The sequence below is a fragment of the Solenopsis invicta genome, chromosome 16 (genome assembly GCF_016802725.1).
Source record: "Solenopsis invicta isolate M01_SB chromosome 16, UNIL_Sinv_3.0, whole genome shotgun sequence".
Taxonomy (NCBI): Eukaryota; Metazoa; Arthropoda; class Insecta; order Hymenoptera; family Formicidae; genus Solenopsis; species Solenopsis invicta.
In genome coordinates, this window is record NC_052679.1 from 10,762,905 (window position 1) to 10,777,694 (window position 14,790).

At 32.8% G+C, this 14,790-nt stretch overlaps 1 protein-coding gene across 5 annotated transcripts in view; it reads right to left on the reverse strand.

The window, feature by feature from the left end:
* Positions 1-14,790, reverse strand: part of LOC105198485 — a 62,878-nt gene that overhangs the window by 6,089 nt on the left and 41,999 nt on the right. For 4 of the 5 annotated variants that reach the window (XM_039459132.1, XM_026139775.2, XM_039459135.1 and 1 more), the window contains 5 exons: positions 12,049-13,239; positions 9,441-9,950; positions 5,297-5,661; positions 3,494-4,757; positions 748-1,051 (listed from right to left, as the gene is read on the reverse strand). In XM_039459132.1, the coding sequence (XP_039315066.1) occupies positions 748-1,051; positions 3,494-4,757; positions 5,297-5,661; positions 9,441-9,950; positions 12,049-13,239 (3,634 nt within the window). The remainder of the gene's footprint in view (positions 1-747; positions 1,052-3,493; positions 4,758-5,296; positions 5,662-9,440; positions 9,951-12,048; positions 13,240-14,790) is intronic. The other variant, XM_039459134.1, reaches the window with a different exon arrangement.

The following is a 14,790-nucleotide window of genomic DNA, read 5'->3' on the forward strand; positions in this document are numbered from 1 at the left end:
GGATATTCGACTTCGGCGTTGATGTTTCCGGTTGACCGAGCTTTACATACAATTTTTTGCGTTTCGGATTGTCGTAGTGAATCCATTTTTCGTCTCCGGTAATAATTCGATGCAGAAAAGACTTCTTTTTGTACCGTTCAAGCAATATTTCGGACATGTAAAATTGTCGTTTGATATCTTTCGATTTCAATTCGTATGGGACCCAATTTCCTTGCTTTTGGATGTATCCCGCAGCTTTGAGTCGTTTCGAAATAGCTTGTTGAATAACTTCCAATGTTTTTGCGAGCTCTTCTTGCGCTTGACACAAATCTTGATCGAGTAATGTTTCTAATTCTTCATCTTCAAACTTTTTCGGTTGACCAGAACGCTCTTTGTCTTCAACACTAAAATCACCACTTTTAAATCGTCGAAACCATTCTCTGCAAGATTTATCCAATGGTGCAGATTCACCGTACACTCCCACAAGCATTCGATGCGCTTCAGCTGCACTTTTCTTCCAATTGAAACAAAAAATCAAAACTTCCCGCAAATGGTGCTTGTTTGGAACAAAGCTCGACATTTTCAACGCACTAAAAATTAAACTTGTTGTGCAAAACTCAAAGGCTTGTAAACAATGTTTGATTAACAGATGTTGACATTTCAGCAAAAATCAGCTGTCAACCATTTACAGCACCTAGAGCCATTTTTTGAAAACGGACTGAACTAAGTTGTACACCCAATATTTAAAATCATACAACAAATACTAACCTTGCATTATTCTGAAAGCTATGCCAAATCCTTCTCCAATATCACGACCGCATAATATAGCTAAAACGGCCAAGTGTATTTTCTGCTGTTGATTACCGAATAAGGTGGGCAACTGAAGTGTCTGAGAATTATCGCTGTCAATATCCGGAAAGAGATTTAAAAATTCAGCTGAGGCTCTCCCTTCCTTTTCGCTGTTTGCCAGGAATTTAACAATTTCCGTCTGTCTACATATAGTGTTTATATGTCTGTCTATTTCCGAGGGTTCCATTTCCATCGCTACAGTATTTTGACCGCTGTGATCACCCTGATAAGAAATTTTTAATGGAATTTTACTAATAATTATAATTAAAGAAAGAAAAAATGGTTAGGTAGCTTATACAATTTAAATTGTATAAGCCTGCATATAACAATTTTTGGAATTGCCGATATAAAAGTATGGTCAAAATTGTTAAATATATTGTTTGAACAATAATTGTTTGAAAAATTTGATTTTAATAAAATCTAATTGCATCATTAAATTATACAAGAAAAATACATATAAATACTGCATTTTTTCCACCATCCTATTTGTAAAATAATGATTGTTTATATGTGACATATTACATATTATATTTGATAATTTTGACCATAGATTTATAATCAACAAATCATGTAGATGATTATAAACATAAGCGGACCATTATTATATTTCTTTTTTTAAATCTTTTAATACAACACGTATGTTTTATAGATTTTAGATTGCTGAAAACAAATTCGTAAAAAAAATTATTCTATTTTGGCTCAAAAGTACTGAAAAATGCTATTTTTAGTATTTTTAAGTCTTATTTTCTGTGAAATGTGATAGAGCAATTTCATTATTTTTGGATTTGTTTTCAGCGACAAAAAATCTGTAAAAATCATTTTGTCTAAATTGTGGTCTAAAATTCGTGTCACACAGTTTAACAATTATTTAAGAGTTTTATATGTGTTGATATTAATTTTTCTTAGATTTTAATCTTTCTTGATAAATTAAAATTTTTTAAAGATTATTATTAGATCCAACTTAAAAACTCAACAAAGCTTCAGCAAAGAAAACGACTTGCCATTTCAAGGGCCAAAATCAGCTCATTTTAAGCATCCTTTCAATGATATTTTGTTGAATTTTATATTTTGAAACAATTTAATCAGTAATTTTACTAAAGTTTCATAAAAAAATTATTACAATTATTTTTAATAAAACTTTCTCATTCTTTAATTAAATAGAGGAGAAGAGAGTAATATGGCATTCATTTTCATTTTATTGAATACCTTTGTTTATAATTAATATTTTCTATTGAAACTTGAACGATTACATTCGTCAGAATGTTGTTTGACAGATTCCAGATTCAAAGAGTAATAAAATATATATTATTTAGGACGTGATTTATAAAAATCTACTGCACTGCATAATCGATGAAAAAAAAGTGGTTGTAATACGGCTATGCATAAAAATAATTTTAAAAAATTAGTTTAATTTAAGGCTCCTGAGTACTCGCCGCAGCCATATTGAAGTCATGACGTCAGGAGCGAGAAATTGCGTAAAATGACACGTAATTTTGTCAAACATGCCATTTGTAAATAAAGCCAATTTGGATAAAACAGATTAATCAGATGGCTTTAAAACACTTCTAAATATGGGTCACGACTATCCTTTTTTCGCTTAGCAGTCAGTAAAAAGTACGTAAAGTGACGCCTATTCAGACAGGAAAACATACGGATAGCTATTGAAAGAAGTGAAAAATACTTTTATGTATAAAATTCAAAGAAACTTTATTCGTGGTCTATTTTTACGAATTTGGTAAATACGAGACAAGTCATATTTTCACAATGAAACACATAATAACAAAATGACATGCACAATAACATTTCATCGTCAGTCTGTCATGTTTCACGTGTATTAGTACTAATTTTGTCCGCGACGGAATGTCGCTACCGTTAACGCGGAGTTCTCGACTGAAAAGTCAGGAGCCTTAAAAGAAACACCGTACCTTGTAACAAAATTATATATTTTTAATTTTCCATTGTTTAAAATTTTCCTGCATTCAGAAGCTTTAGAAATACCAAAAATTCATTAAAAATATCATTTTATCCCTGTTTAACATTAAACAAGCATAAAATGATGGTTCTAATGTTTCTAAACACCGCTCTTTAGAATGACAATCGATTTATCAAAGAAATATTTCGATATAAAAATTTCTTAAAAAACCATATTAACAAATTTCTATGTTATTGTTTTAACTTTATATAACTCGAAATGTATACGACCGAATAAAAAGTGAAATAACAAAAAAATATTTGAGTGTATGTACTTTCGCGTGATAATATACTTAAGTTTAAGAATATTGAGGAAGTGTATGTAATTAAAGGTGAAAGTGTACCTTGAAAAAGTTTAGAAGTGCTCAAAAGTAAAAATGCCTTACAACAAATGTCAGTCAGTATAGGTATATGAGCATTATTAAAAAACGGCGGGCTACTAAACGAATAACTCCATGAGCAATTGTTAGAATACGTCACCTAATAACGGAAATAATAGGGGTAGTCAACAGTAGTACCCTCTTCTCCTCTACAATTAATAATTTTTCTTTGAATTTATACTGAATTCTTATTAAAATATCATCTTTTTTTTTTATTAAATGCAAACCATAATCTTTTCAGCAAAATAAAATTGAAATTTCATCGAATTTAATAAAACATCAAGCTCATCAAAATTTCATTAAAATTTTTGTACCAGAACAGAGTTCTTTCTTCTCTTAGTGAAGCTCTCCAGTTGTAGTTCTGACTCTAAGTGCTTTTGAGCATCTTGCAATAAATGCGCCCTGTTGTGTAAGTCTGAATAGGTGTTCGCCTCATCAGTGTAGAAACGAATACACGTCATCGATGCTCTCACGCAATCCCGCATAAAAAGCTGTATCTGATACAAAATATGCCAATATTGCTTCCTTTCCATGAAGAGGCACACCGATATTAGGTATTTCCTCCAAACAACTAAGGTGGGATCTCTTGCCTTCATCGCGTCATGAAGTTTCTCGACGTACCCGTTCCTCAAACAGTATAAATAGACTCCGTTAAGAAATAAATCGCGCTCTATGTCGTTGTCCAAAATGTATGCCACACACTTGTCGAACTCTTTGTACCTCAGGAAGAATTGTAAAAGAGAGGTATAACTTCCGTACGCTAGCAGATAATACAGACTCTCCTGATAGTAAATCGTCTGATTGGCGGGCATTAAATATTTAACATTGAACTGATTCTGGCTCACGGCTTTCAAGCTGTTGAGCGTTTGCAGAATTTCCTGTGCTGCATCGGACTTAGGTTGTGGGTTTGGATGCTGCGTGCGGGACCGATGTATACTCAGGATATCTAATATCTGCAGGATCTCCGTCAACAGTGGTGGATCCTTCAGCGGTCGACACTTGGAGTACTCGCTTCTTTTCAAATAACTGCCTTTGCATGCCTTTTTCTCCATCGTTTCCATTGACTCTTCTCTAGAGTTTTCGACCGGACTTTCCTTAGGGCAGGACAGTACGACCCAATCGTCGATATCCTCGTGCACAATCTTGTCGAGGCAGTGATGAAACTTCTCCTTCGCTTGATCCAAGTATCCCACCTTCAGACAGGCCTTTCCCCACGCGGCCCACACGCCCTGTGTGTCGAGTCCCGCCTTCGTGCTAACGTCTAACGCTAATGTCCAACGTTCCTTCTCAGTGAGAAGATCACGCAATTTCCTCAGCGTGTGTTCGTCCAAGTCATCTGTTGGTATAAGTGCTACGCAGTCGGAATGGACCAGAGTCGCAAGTAGATCCACCTGCGATAGGAATCGGTCGCAGTGAGCGAGACCAGTGTTAAAACCGAATTTCGCGCATTTCATTTTGGCAGCAACTAGCAGAGAACGTATCATCTTGATAATCACTGCGTAGTCAACTTCGGGATTTATCCTGCCATTAACGGGCTGAAGCAATTGCTTCATCTCATCACAACGATCCAGTAGGAAACTGTACGGTAAAAGAAATGAGTCCATAAACAATCGTAAACCGAAGCAAAGTATCTTAAATTAATTTGAACGTCACATTTAATAATGATCAAATATCTTAAAAAACTGTAAAAATCTTATTGCAAAAAATATTTAAAATATTAAAAAACAAAATTAAAAACTAAAAATAATACTAGCTTTTAATTGCAAAATGTTCTTTAAACTTCATTTTTTCTAATGAATAGTTTTCTAAAATTTGTATATTTTATTTGCGATTAAATTACAACTCTTCTTTTCAAAAGATTCAATGGTATTTTAGAAAATTATTAAAGAAATATTTAATTAAAGCAAATGATCAAAAAATTTGTAAAAAATTCAAGAATATATATATATATATATATATATATATATATATATAAATCATAAACTTACTGTCAACATTTCATTAGGTTTTTATATTATATAAAAAAATCGAGAAAACATTTTTTATAAAATAAACTTCTTTTGATATTTTGATAATTCTTAATTATATCCTTTCTGCTAAGAAATTTTAGAAATTACCTAGTGTATATTTTAGGATCAAAATGCAAATTAAGAATAGCAAGACACAGAGAAATATTCGGTGCATGTTCGAATGAGAACTCTTCTCTTATAGTATGATTGTGCCTCTCATCTTTTGTTAATCGCCAATAATCAAATAGCTCACTGCTGGACGTCGATGGAATATTTTGCGCCGCGCGTATCTGCAATACTGTTTGACGTTTGCAATCATCGCACACGCGTACTAATACGGAACTGGGATAACCAGCAACTTGCATGCGATGCTGAGAACACACGGCGCAAACAACGCGACCACATCGTCGACAGTGATGTCGTCTGTTAAACATCGAAAATATCACAGTCTTGCAGCAACCACATTCTTTTGCCTGTTAAACAAACAATTTTGTAAAATTTATGTAAATTTTATAACTAGAAGACATATATGCATTCCTTCATTTTGGACAATTTTATACATATACAAATGCACAAACACACGCTCATAAAATATTGTCCAAAATTAAAGTGACCTTCATGAGGTTTTATCTGTTACTCGTTATCCGTTAAAAAGTTATAATCATAAAAAGATTGTAAAAATTATTTCTATAATTTACATAATATAGGAAATTTTAATGAAAAAAATAGCCAATATATATTGAACCTGTATATACAGGGTGTCCCAGAAAGGGTGAGGAACGAGCCGCTTTGAGGACGAAAGGCAATGAAAAGGAATAAAAAAGTCTTATATCATTTTGCGATATTCACTATAATTATCGAGTTATAAAATAAAACGTCTGAGCCAATGTACAATGACGTCGCGCCATCGCGCCTATCTCGGTGGCGGTGACGCGCGGTGAAGGAGGTAATATTTCGCTATCTGAAATGGCATGGCGCGAGACGATATGAATTTGCAGTACCGCGCGTCCACTGCAAAATCAATATGTTATTTTAGCTAAAGAACGAAGTTGTTTTACAAAAAAATAATGCAATTTGCAAAATCTAACTACACATTTCTTTTATGAAATCATGCAACATTTAAAGATTCAAAAATTATTAAAACATATGCAATCGCTGAAACTCTTCTTAAAATATGAGCATTGAACAGTCTGCTAGAACTACTGAAAACTGTCGTTAGAACTGCGATAAATTGTAATCAGCATAATACTATTTATCCGAGTGTTATCATGTTTAATATGAAAAGTTTAAAAAAATGGTAATAATTTAATTTTTTTCTTGAAATTACACATAATCGTGAGATTTGAATAGTATTAATTAGAACTGTTGTTCGAAGGGATAATCTTTACTATGTTCTTATACTTTAGAGTAGAGGGAGAGGTGTTATGCTACATTCGCAAAGTTAACTACATTATTTAACTTTTGGTTATTCGCTATAAAAAATGCTATAAATATTACGAAGAACGAAATACTTAATAATTGTGATCGGGAGTGTATAACGTTGACGCGAGCCTTGGTGCGGTGCGACGATATGAGGAAGCGGCGGTGCCAAACTATCTTTCACCTCGCCGCGCGTCACTCACCGTCGTTTACAGTCGGACCGCGATGAGCGGTTCTACGACTCAGACGGACAACCGCTTGTCTCTCCGCGCGCTCCCCAGATAGAACACAAAGTTCATAATGATATCATCAGGATATCATCATAACTTTATTTTTTATTTAAAAGTCACCGATAAGCAATGACGCAAAAATGATTTAAAAATGAAAAAGAAATTATACACTATTTATAGACAAAATCATTCTTTATAGTTTCCAAAATACTTATATTGTTTTAATATAATGTTAAAACAATGTAAACAATAGAAAATACAATTATAAATGAAAATTAAAATATGTGACTTTATTATGATCGCTGGATGAGATATGACACCGTCATTATGTTCCTATAGTGTTTTGCTTATTATAGGTTAATGTGTTTCTACAGGGTGTCCCAGACTAATGTATAAAAATTATCACGATGAGGTAGAAGGGATCGAGATAAATGAAAAAGTTTAATACCATTTTGCGATATTTGCAATAATTTTTGAGTAATAAAATATTAAGGTCAGGCGAATAAGAGCGCGCGGAGAGACAAGCGGTCGCTCGTCTGAGCCGTAGGACCGCCCACTGCGGCTCGATTGTAGGCGACGGTAAGTGGCGCGCGGCGAGAGAAAGGATAGCTTGGCACCGCATCGTGTCGAGCCGGGCGGTCTTACGGCTCAGGCGACCAACCGTTTGCCTCTCCACGCGCTCTTATTCGGCTGACTTTAATATTTTATTACACGAAAATTATTGCAAATATCGCAAACTATTATTAGACTTTTTGATTTATCTTGATCCCTTTTACCTTATCGTAGTAATCTTTATACATTGGTCTGGGACACCCTGTATATGAGAATGTTGATTTCAAAATACATACAGTTATGAATGTGGAATACCTCATTTAAATTTTATAGTTGGTGAATGTAGATAATTCAGCCGAATCAATGTGTAAGGCCCCACGCGAACAAGTGAGTGCTGGCGCCACCGCTAGGCGGCTACACCGCGGGGGATCTTCTCATGAGTCGAGTGCGGTCACAAGCGTTATATCTAGGCGCCACCGCGACCAACTCACCAACTCACACTTTAGTGAGTCTTAATTAAGAGCTGTTTAATATAACCTTGAGACGAATACTCGCTCTTATTTTTTTCAAATGTGACGTTTATGTAGAACGGTGTTCCACATAAAATTTTACATTTGTATAACATGCCGTCAATATGCTGTTAAACGCGCAGACAGCAAATCGATGGCAACAGTTGCTGCTATCATACGTATCCCTACCGCAAATTTACTTTAGAACATTATATAATAGAAAAAATGTCTATAGTTTTCGTACGTTCATTATCTTATTAAAAATTATAAAAATTGTTATAAGAAGAACCCCATTCCGTACATGCAATGCCTGATTCAAAAAACACATTCAGAACTATAGATATTTTTTCTACAGTGTTCTAAAGTAAATTTGCGACAGGGATAAAATTGTGATTCCTTTATTACGATTTCCTTTAGTACGTAGTTAAAAAATCACTTAAAAATCATTTCTATATCAAGAATTCATCACAAAATCATCATAAAAAGTGTATCAAATGACGTCATGGTGATTTTTCCATGAAATGACTTATATTTGCTGTCATCGTGATTTTATTATGATTTCGTGTTCTACCTGGGTCTTATTCGTTTGATTTTAATATTTTATAACTCAAAAATTATTGCGAATATCGCAAAATAGTATAGAACTTTTTGGTTTATCTCGATTCCTTTTACCACATTGTGACAATCTTCTGGGACACTGTACATACTAAAAAAAATTTATATATACAGGGTCTGACAATTAATGATAAATTTCTCGCATGTAGGTAGAATAGATCAAACTGAGTCGAAAAGTCCTGTACCATTTTGCGATCCTCGCAATAGTTAACAAAATATAAATTAATAAAAATTCCGAATTAGTCCTGTCTATCGCCAAATCCAAGCGCGTGATCGAGATTGCTAAGCGCGCAGGGCGTGGAGTTTACTGCTTTACGCGGGCCGCGTTACGCGACGTTCCTGCGTAGCCGTTGGTAATCTCAATCGCGCGCTTTAATTTGACGGTGGTCGGGATTAATTCAAAATTTTTATTAATTTATAACTCGTTAACTATTGCGAGGATCGCAAAGTGGTGCACAATTTTTCAACTCAGTTTGGTCCATTCTACCTACCTGCAAGAGATTTATCATTAACCCGGCGAGTATGTGGTAAAGAAAGATTACTTTGAGTATGTGGCAAGGTGTGACATATTTCAACACAATAGTGAAATCTGTGAAATTTTATTTACCCCAGAATCACGTCAAATAACTGCAATATATTATAAAAAGGGATAATATAAGAAACAATTTCAATAAAAAGCAAATAATATTAAGCTCTAGCTACTCAAAGTTGCTAAAATGTCGCAATAAAAAATAAAAAATATACCAATGAAAAGAACAGGTGGAGTATGTCACACCCCGCCACGGACTCGCCGGGTTAATTGTCAGACACCCTGTATATAAATTATTTAAAAAGCAAAAAAATCATTAAAAAATGCTTGATTATTATTTTACATGTGTATCTTTTAATTCAGTAGTAATGAATTGTTATAAATGCTTTTTTAATTACCCTATCATTTGGGATCCATTCCTCTTTCGTGGGCACATTAACAGGCATAACAAATTCGTTATTTTCCACTTCAAGATTAGATTGAGATATGTTTTTGGCTTTATTTTCAATACCATCACGTTGGAGCGACACGCGAAAGTCTAGTGATTTTTTGGCATAAAACCTTATAACTTTGTCAAAATTATTAAAACCTATATCAGGATGTTCCAAATTCTCTTGCAGTGCGTTTAAAATCATTTGGATATTTTCAAATTTACAATTCATTAATAATTGCTCCAACATCAATAATGGTTCTTTTATCAAATGAACGTATAATGCTCTGTCTTTGTTTTCCAATATCTTCAGAATTTCCAATCCCACCAAGGTTTTCCGATACTTCGGACGCTCCGCCGTTTTGCAGTGTTCCAATAAATAGTCGGCGATAAACTGCAAAGCGCTGGTAGATTCTAATTGCTTAAGAACTCCTTTACATATCTTTAGCGATTGGCTCAATGGTAATGCTTGAAGAAACTGAAATATTTATTATTAAACCATTGATAAGTAAGTGTTTTCAAATAATAAGTGTTTTCAAAGATAAAATTTGGTAAAAATTTTTCTTAAAAGTTTTTATATAATTTGTCAAAATTTTTAAAAATTGCTGTATGATTTTATAATTTTTAATAAAAATTTTCTCAGATTTTTTAATTTATGAATTAGTTATATTAGTCATATTCCTTTATATACATATATTACAAAATGTTGAATTTGTACTTTTTAATACAAATCTTAATTTTTGTATCTGTCAAATCATCAGAAAACAGAAATCTGAGTTATTTTTTGAGCCTTTTGGTACTTTAAAATATGCTTTTTTATCAAGATTTTTTTGTTTTCCTCTATTATGAGTTATAAAGAAAGAAAGTTCCTCTAAAGAAAGTTATAAATTTTTCAAGCAACTACAATAAAATAATGTTTTTCTTAGATCAATAAATAATATATTTTAACACACAATTTTGGTACTTATTATGATTCTATACTCTGATACTTCATTGACAAAAACCAAACAGCTCGGACATAAATTCGTCCACTTCGCGCAGGTTCCCTTTTCTATTTGGATAGGCCCGTATAGGCTCGTATGCCAGCGAGTTTAAGCATATGGCATCAGAACATATCGTTATAATTATTTATTCACAAAATAATACCGTCGAACAAATTGATTCCATATTTTTGAAAGAAGTTTAATGATGAATAAAAATGAATAATTTGTTTACATCATATTGGAGGTTATAAATTAATTTAAAAATTTAAAGTGTCCTTTTTAGTGTGAGTTCACTACAAGACAATTTTTGGATTCTTTAAATATTTAAAGTGTTTTCTTAGTATTTTTTAATTTATGAAGTTTTCTTTTAAGCTTTGAAGCTTTTAAAAAGTCCCATAAATAGTTTCCAATAAATAACTTAAGTATCGGTTCAGGGTGAAAAATTGCCTATTTCTAACATCCTCCTTTAATAAATTGTATAAATAATCAGAAGTAAACTTTTTGATAATCTAAGCCCAGACTCTAACATGTATTTTGTATACAGTACTAGATAGTATACTTCGTTCTCTTCACTATACTGTCCATATGCGCAGATCGATTCGATTTCTCTCAGTGAATAGAGTATAAAGTACGTTTGAATAGACATCCCAGTAAACAAAAATGAATTTAAATGGAAAATTTGTGATCTATTTTAATTCATTTGAATGCATTTTGGAATAAAGAATAGTAATTGCGTCATTTCAATCCTATGTCATAGATTAAAATGGATTGCGTTACTTACGAACATTTCTTTTAAATTGAAAGAATAAGAATAATTTCATTTCAATTCTATTTCATGGATTAAAATAGATTGCCTGATCCACATAACTTTTTTATTCATTATTCTTTTTTTAAAAGAATAGCCCGTAGTTTTAATTCCACTTCATAGCTTAAAATAGATGCAAGGAATGCTTAAATTTTAAATAGATTAAAATAAATTTAAAAATATCAAGAATTTTGATTCGGTAATGATCACTCAAATCCATTTTTATCTATTTCTGTTTACGGGAATATTTTTCAATTTATTTACGATTGATTGCAAAAAATTAATCATGCAATAATTTTCTCAAACATTATGATGAAAAGATTGGCAAAAGAGTACCTCAGACGCAATGCGATAATCAAGTATACGAAAAATAAGTATGTAATACTTAAGATGAATGGACTTTTCAACAAATAAAAATGAAATAGATAAAAATATTGAAATAGATAAAAATAAATTTATTTTGATATTTTGGAATTCGCGTTTAAGATTTTTCACATCCATTTGAATCAAAAAATAATATAAGTAATAGGGACATGAATCTATCTGAATTCGAAATGATAAATACGCATTTCGTATCTCAATCCATTTGAATTCAAAAATACTCTGAGATTCTAAAACACGAACTCAGATAAATTAAAATAAAATGCAATTCTCAATCCATTTGGATTTATTTTTATTTGGAAGTCTTCAACAAATTTAAAATATAAAAAATATTATAAAGAGATATTATAAAATTTGTTTTCATCAAGGCGGTTAATAACTGATCTTTACAAACAATTCTTGCATACCTTTAAAGCTTGCTTGAAACCTTGTTGCTCATTCTTTAAAAGACCTGTCAGAATATCCTGGATCACAGGAGTTTGCATTTCTAGGGAAAACGCTTGACATTCTAGCCACTCCAGACACAATTTGTACTGTTCTGCATCGATTAAGGATTTCATAATCTCAAACGGATTGATCTTCTCCGTGCAGTATACTATGTCGTACCACGTGCTGTTAGACCTACTCATGCAGTAGGGGATCATCTTGTGAAAGATCATTATTCTACACAGGACGCCATTCATCCGATGTCTGCAATGCGTTGGCAATTTGTGACTATGATCGTGCTGCAACGCGTGACTTAACGCGTGTTCACATAGGATCATAGGCCACTTGCTGATGTTGTGCAATATCGTTTGTGCCAGTACATGTATATCATTAATCTGGTACAAATACTGCAACATTCGCGTGATAGATAGAACACCCAGATTGGAGAGAGTATGGCTCAGAATTAAATCCTTGAAGCGCTGCAGCTCCGTGTTGCATTTCACGACGCTGTCATCCAACGCATTTAGTATTTCCAAGGAAATATGCCAACTGTGATCTATCTTGAGCTCGAAATAGTGCCACAATTCGTGCAAGGGCATGCTGTCATGAACAGCGGCGAGGGTTCGATTATTGTTATACAGAACCTTCAGCTTGTCGACCCACGGGGAGTTTAACAAGTTCTCGAGACACGCAATACGTTCCAGATTATCAAAATTGTTTTCCAAGATGGTTGGATTCTCGTTGTGCATCCTTTGTACGAGATAAGAGAGGAACCAACAGTGTCTCTCCAGATATTGCAGTAAACTGGATCTCAGCGTCTGAGTCTGCCAGACGGATGTCTGCGCGACATTCGCGGTTGCAACGCTAGATACACTATGTTTGGAATACTTTAGTATCACTTCGTACGTATAACTGGGCGTCGTGTATTCCACATCTACATTTTCGTTGAATTCTTCAAAACCGACTATTGGAGGCAAACTTCTGTTGGTGTTTGTCACGCCAACATCAATATTTCGTGAAAATGTGTCTTGATACCTTTTCACGAGATCAGGTAGGTCGATCTTTTGTCTTAGTCCTACGAGCTTGTTGTCAGGCGATATTGCTGAGTAGTATGCGATGTAATCGCGAGCCGCATCGTCCAATGCATCATTTAACGTCTGCGCCTCGTACACCTACAATATTCAGCGTATTGATCATATCAATTTGCATATCGTGACAAATAATTAACAGAAGATGGGAACTTTGGTCAAATTCAAGAAGAACTTTACAAATTTATTTCAAGGAAAAGAATAAATGGACAAACAGTATAAGCGTCATTTTACTGTAATCATTGAATGAATTTTTCCATTTTATTAAATTTATTCTGTTCAAGTTTTTATAAATGTCTCTAAAGTATGTTACCCAACCCAAAAATTTCAAATGGGACTCCCATACAGTAGTATTATATAACGTTTGAAAGGGCATAAACAAGAAAATTTTTGTTTAACGCAGAGATTCAGGAGTCAACATATTTATTTAGGGTAAAATTTTGAAAAAAAAAAAAAAAAAAAATCAATTTTTAAAAATTTTTACTTCTGTTTGGAAAATTCTAAAAAAAAAAAAATTGAGATATAAAAGTATTCATCTTTTTAAAGTCTTTCCATTGTAGGCAGATAAGACCGCACAATGTCGCACAATATAAAAGATATTTAAAAAATTTTTGAAGCGTTAGACATAACAAGATAAATATTCTATAAGAATTTAAGACACATTAACCTTTAAATACAGCAATCTTGTAAAATACGGAAACACATTTTCGGATCTGGGAGACTTTTTCAACTTTGAAAAGCTATAACTTTGATTATAAGCAATATTTTTCTACAATTTTTTTAAAATGAAAGTTCAGAATCTCAGAAGTGTGACTGCACAATCGACATTGCCAAAAAATAATTAATTGTGAAATTATAAAAGAAAAACCATTAAGCAAAAATGAGATTTTGGTCAAAAATCCACTTTTCCTTCAAAAAATCATATCTTCGCAACAAAAAACTATTAAGGACTTTCAAATACGGCATTTTAAAGCTAAAGATTCGTTCTTAAATTAAAAAAAAAAAAAAAAAAAAAAATTAAAAATAAAAACATTGTCATTTCTATTAAAAAATGTACTTATGTAACAAAGCGAGTATAAGGTATTTTTGATTAAATCGTGTCTAAAATTGAAAATTGATGTGTTTCATGATATATTTCGGAAAATCTCCCTTTTCTACAGCATTTTATAGTATTCCATCTTTAGACAGATATATGCGAGTAACATCCAGGAATCGACCTGTTCAAACGAATTTTGTCCAGCTTTTTTATGTAAAATACTCACAAAAAAAGTTAAACTTACTATATGGGTCGGATTAACCCTAACAAAACTTTACTGCCGTGTCGTTCGAATTCTAGTTGACCAAAAAAGTTGATCAATCATATCAATCGAAAGAGCAGATTTCAAACTTTTTTTACGTCTTGGTCCGAACTTCCTATCTCATTCCGTCTTCACACAGCAAGCATTCGAAACTTCATATGGAGTCTCTCAGACCCACTTACGTGTTTAAGAGTTAACGTGCAGATAAAGCAAAGATTGCAAATTATAAAACACATTGTCACATTGTTACATTATGCCAACTTTGCTAGTGATGCTCGATTACATCTCCATGGCAATTTTTCATGGTTTGTTGAAAGTTGAGTTTTTCCAAAAAAGT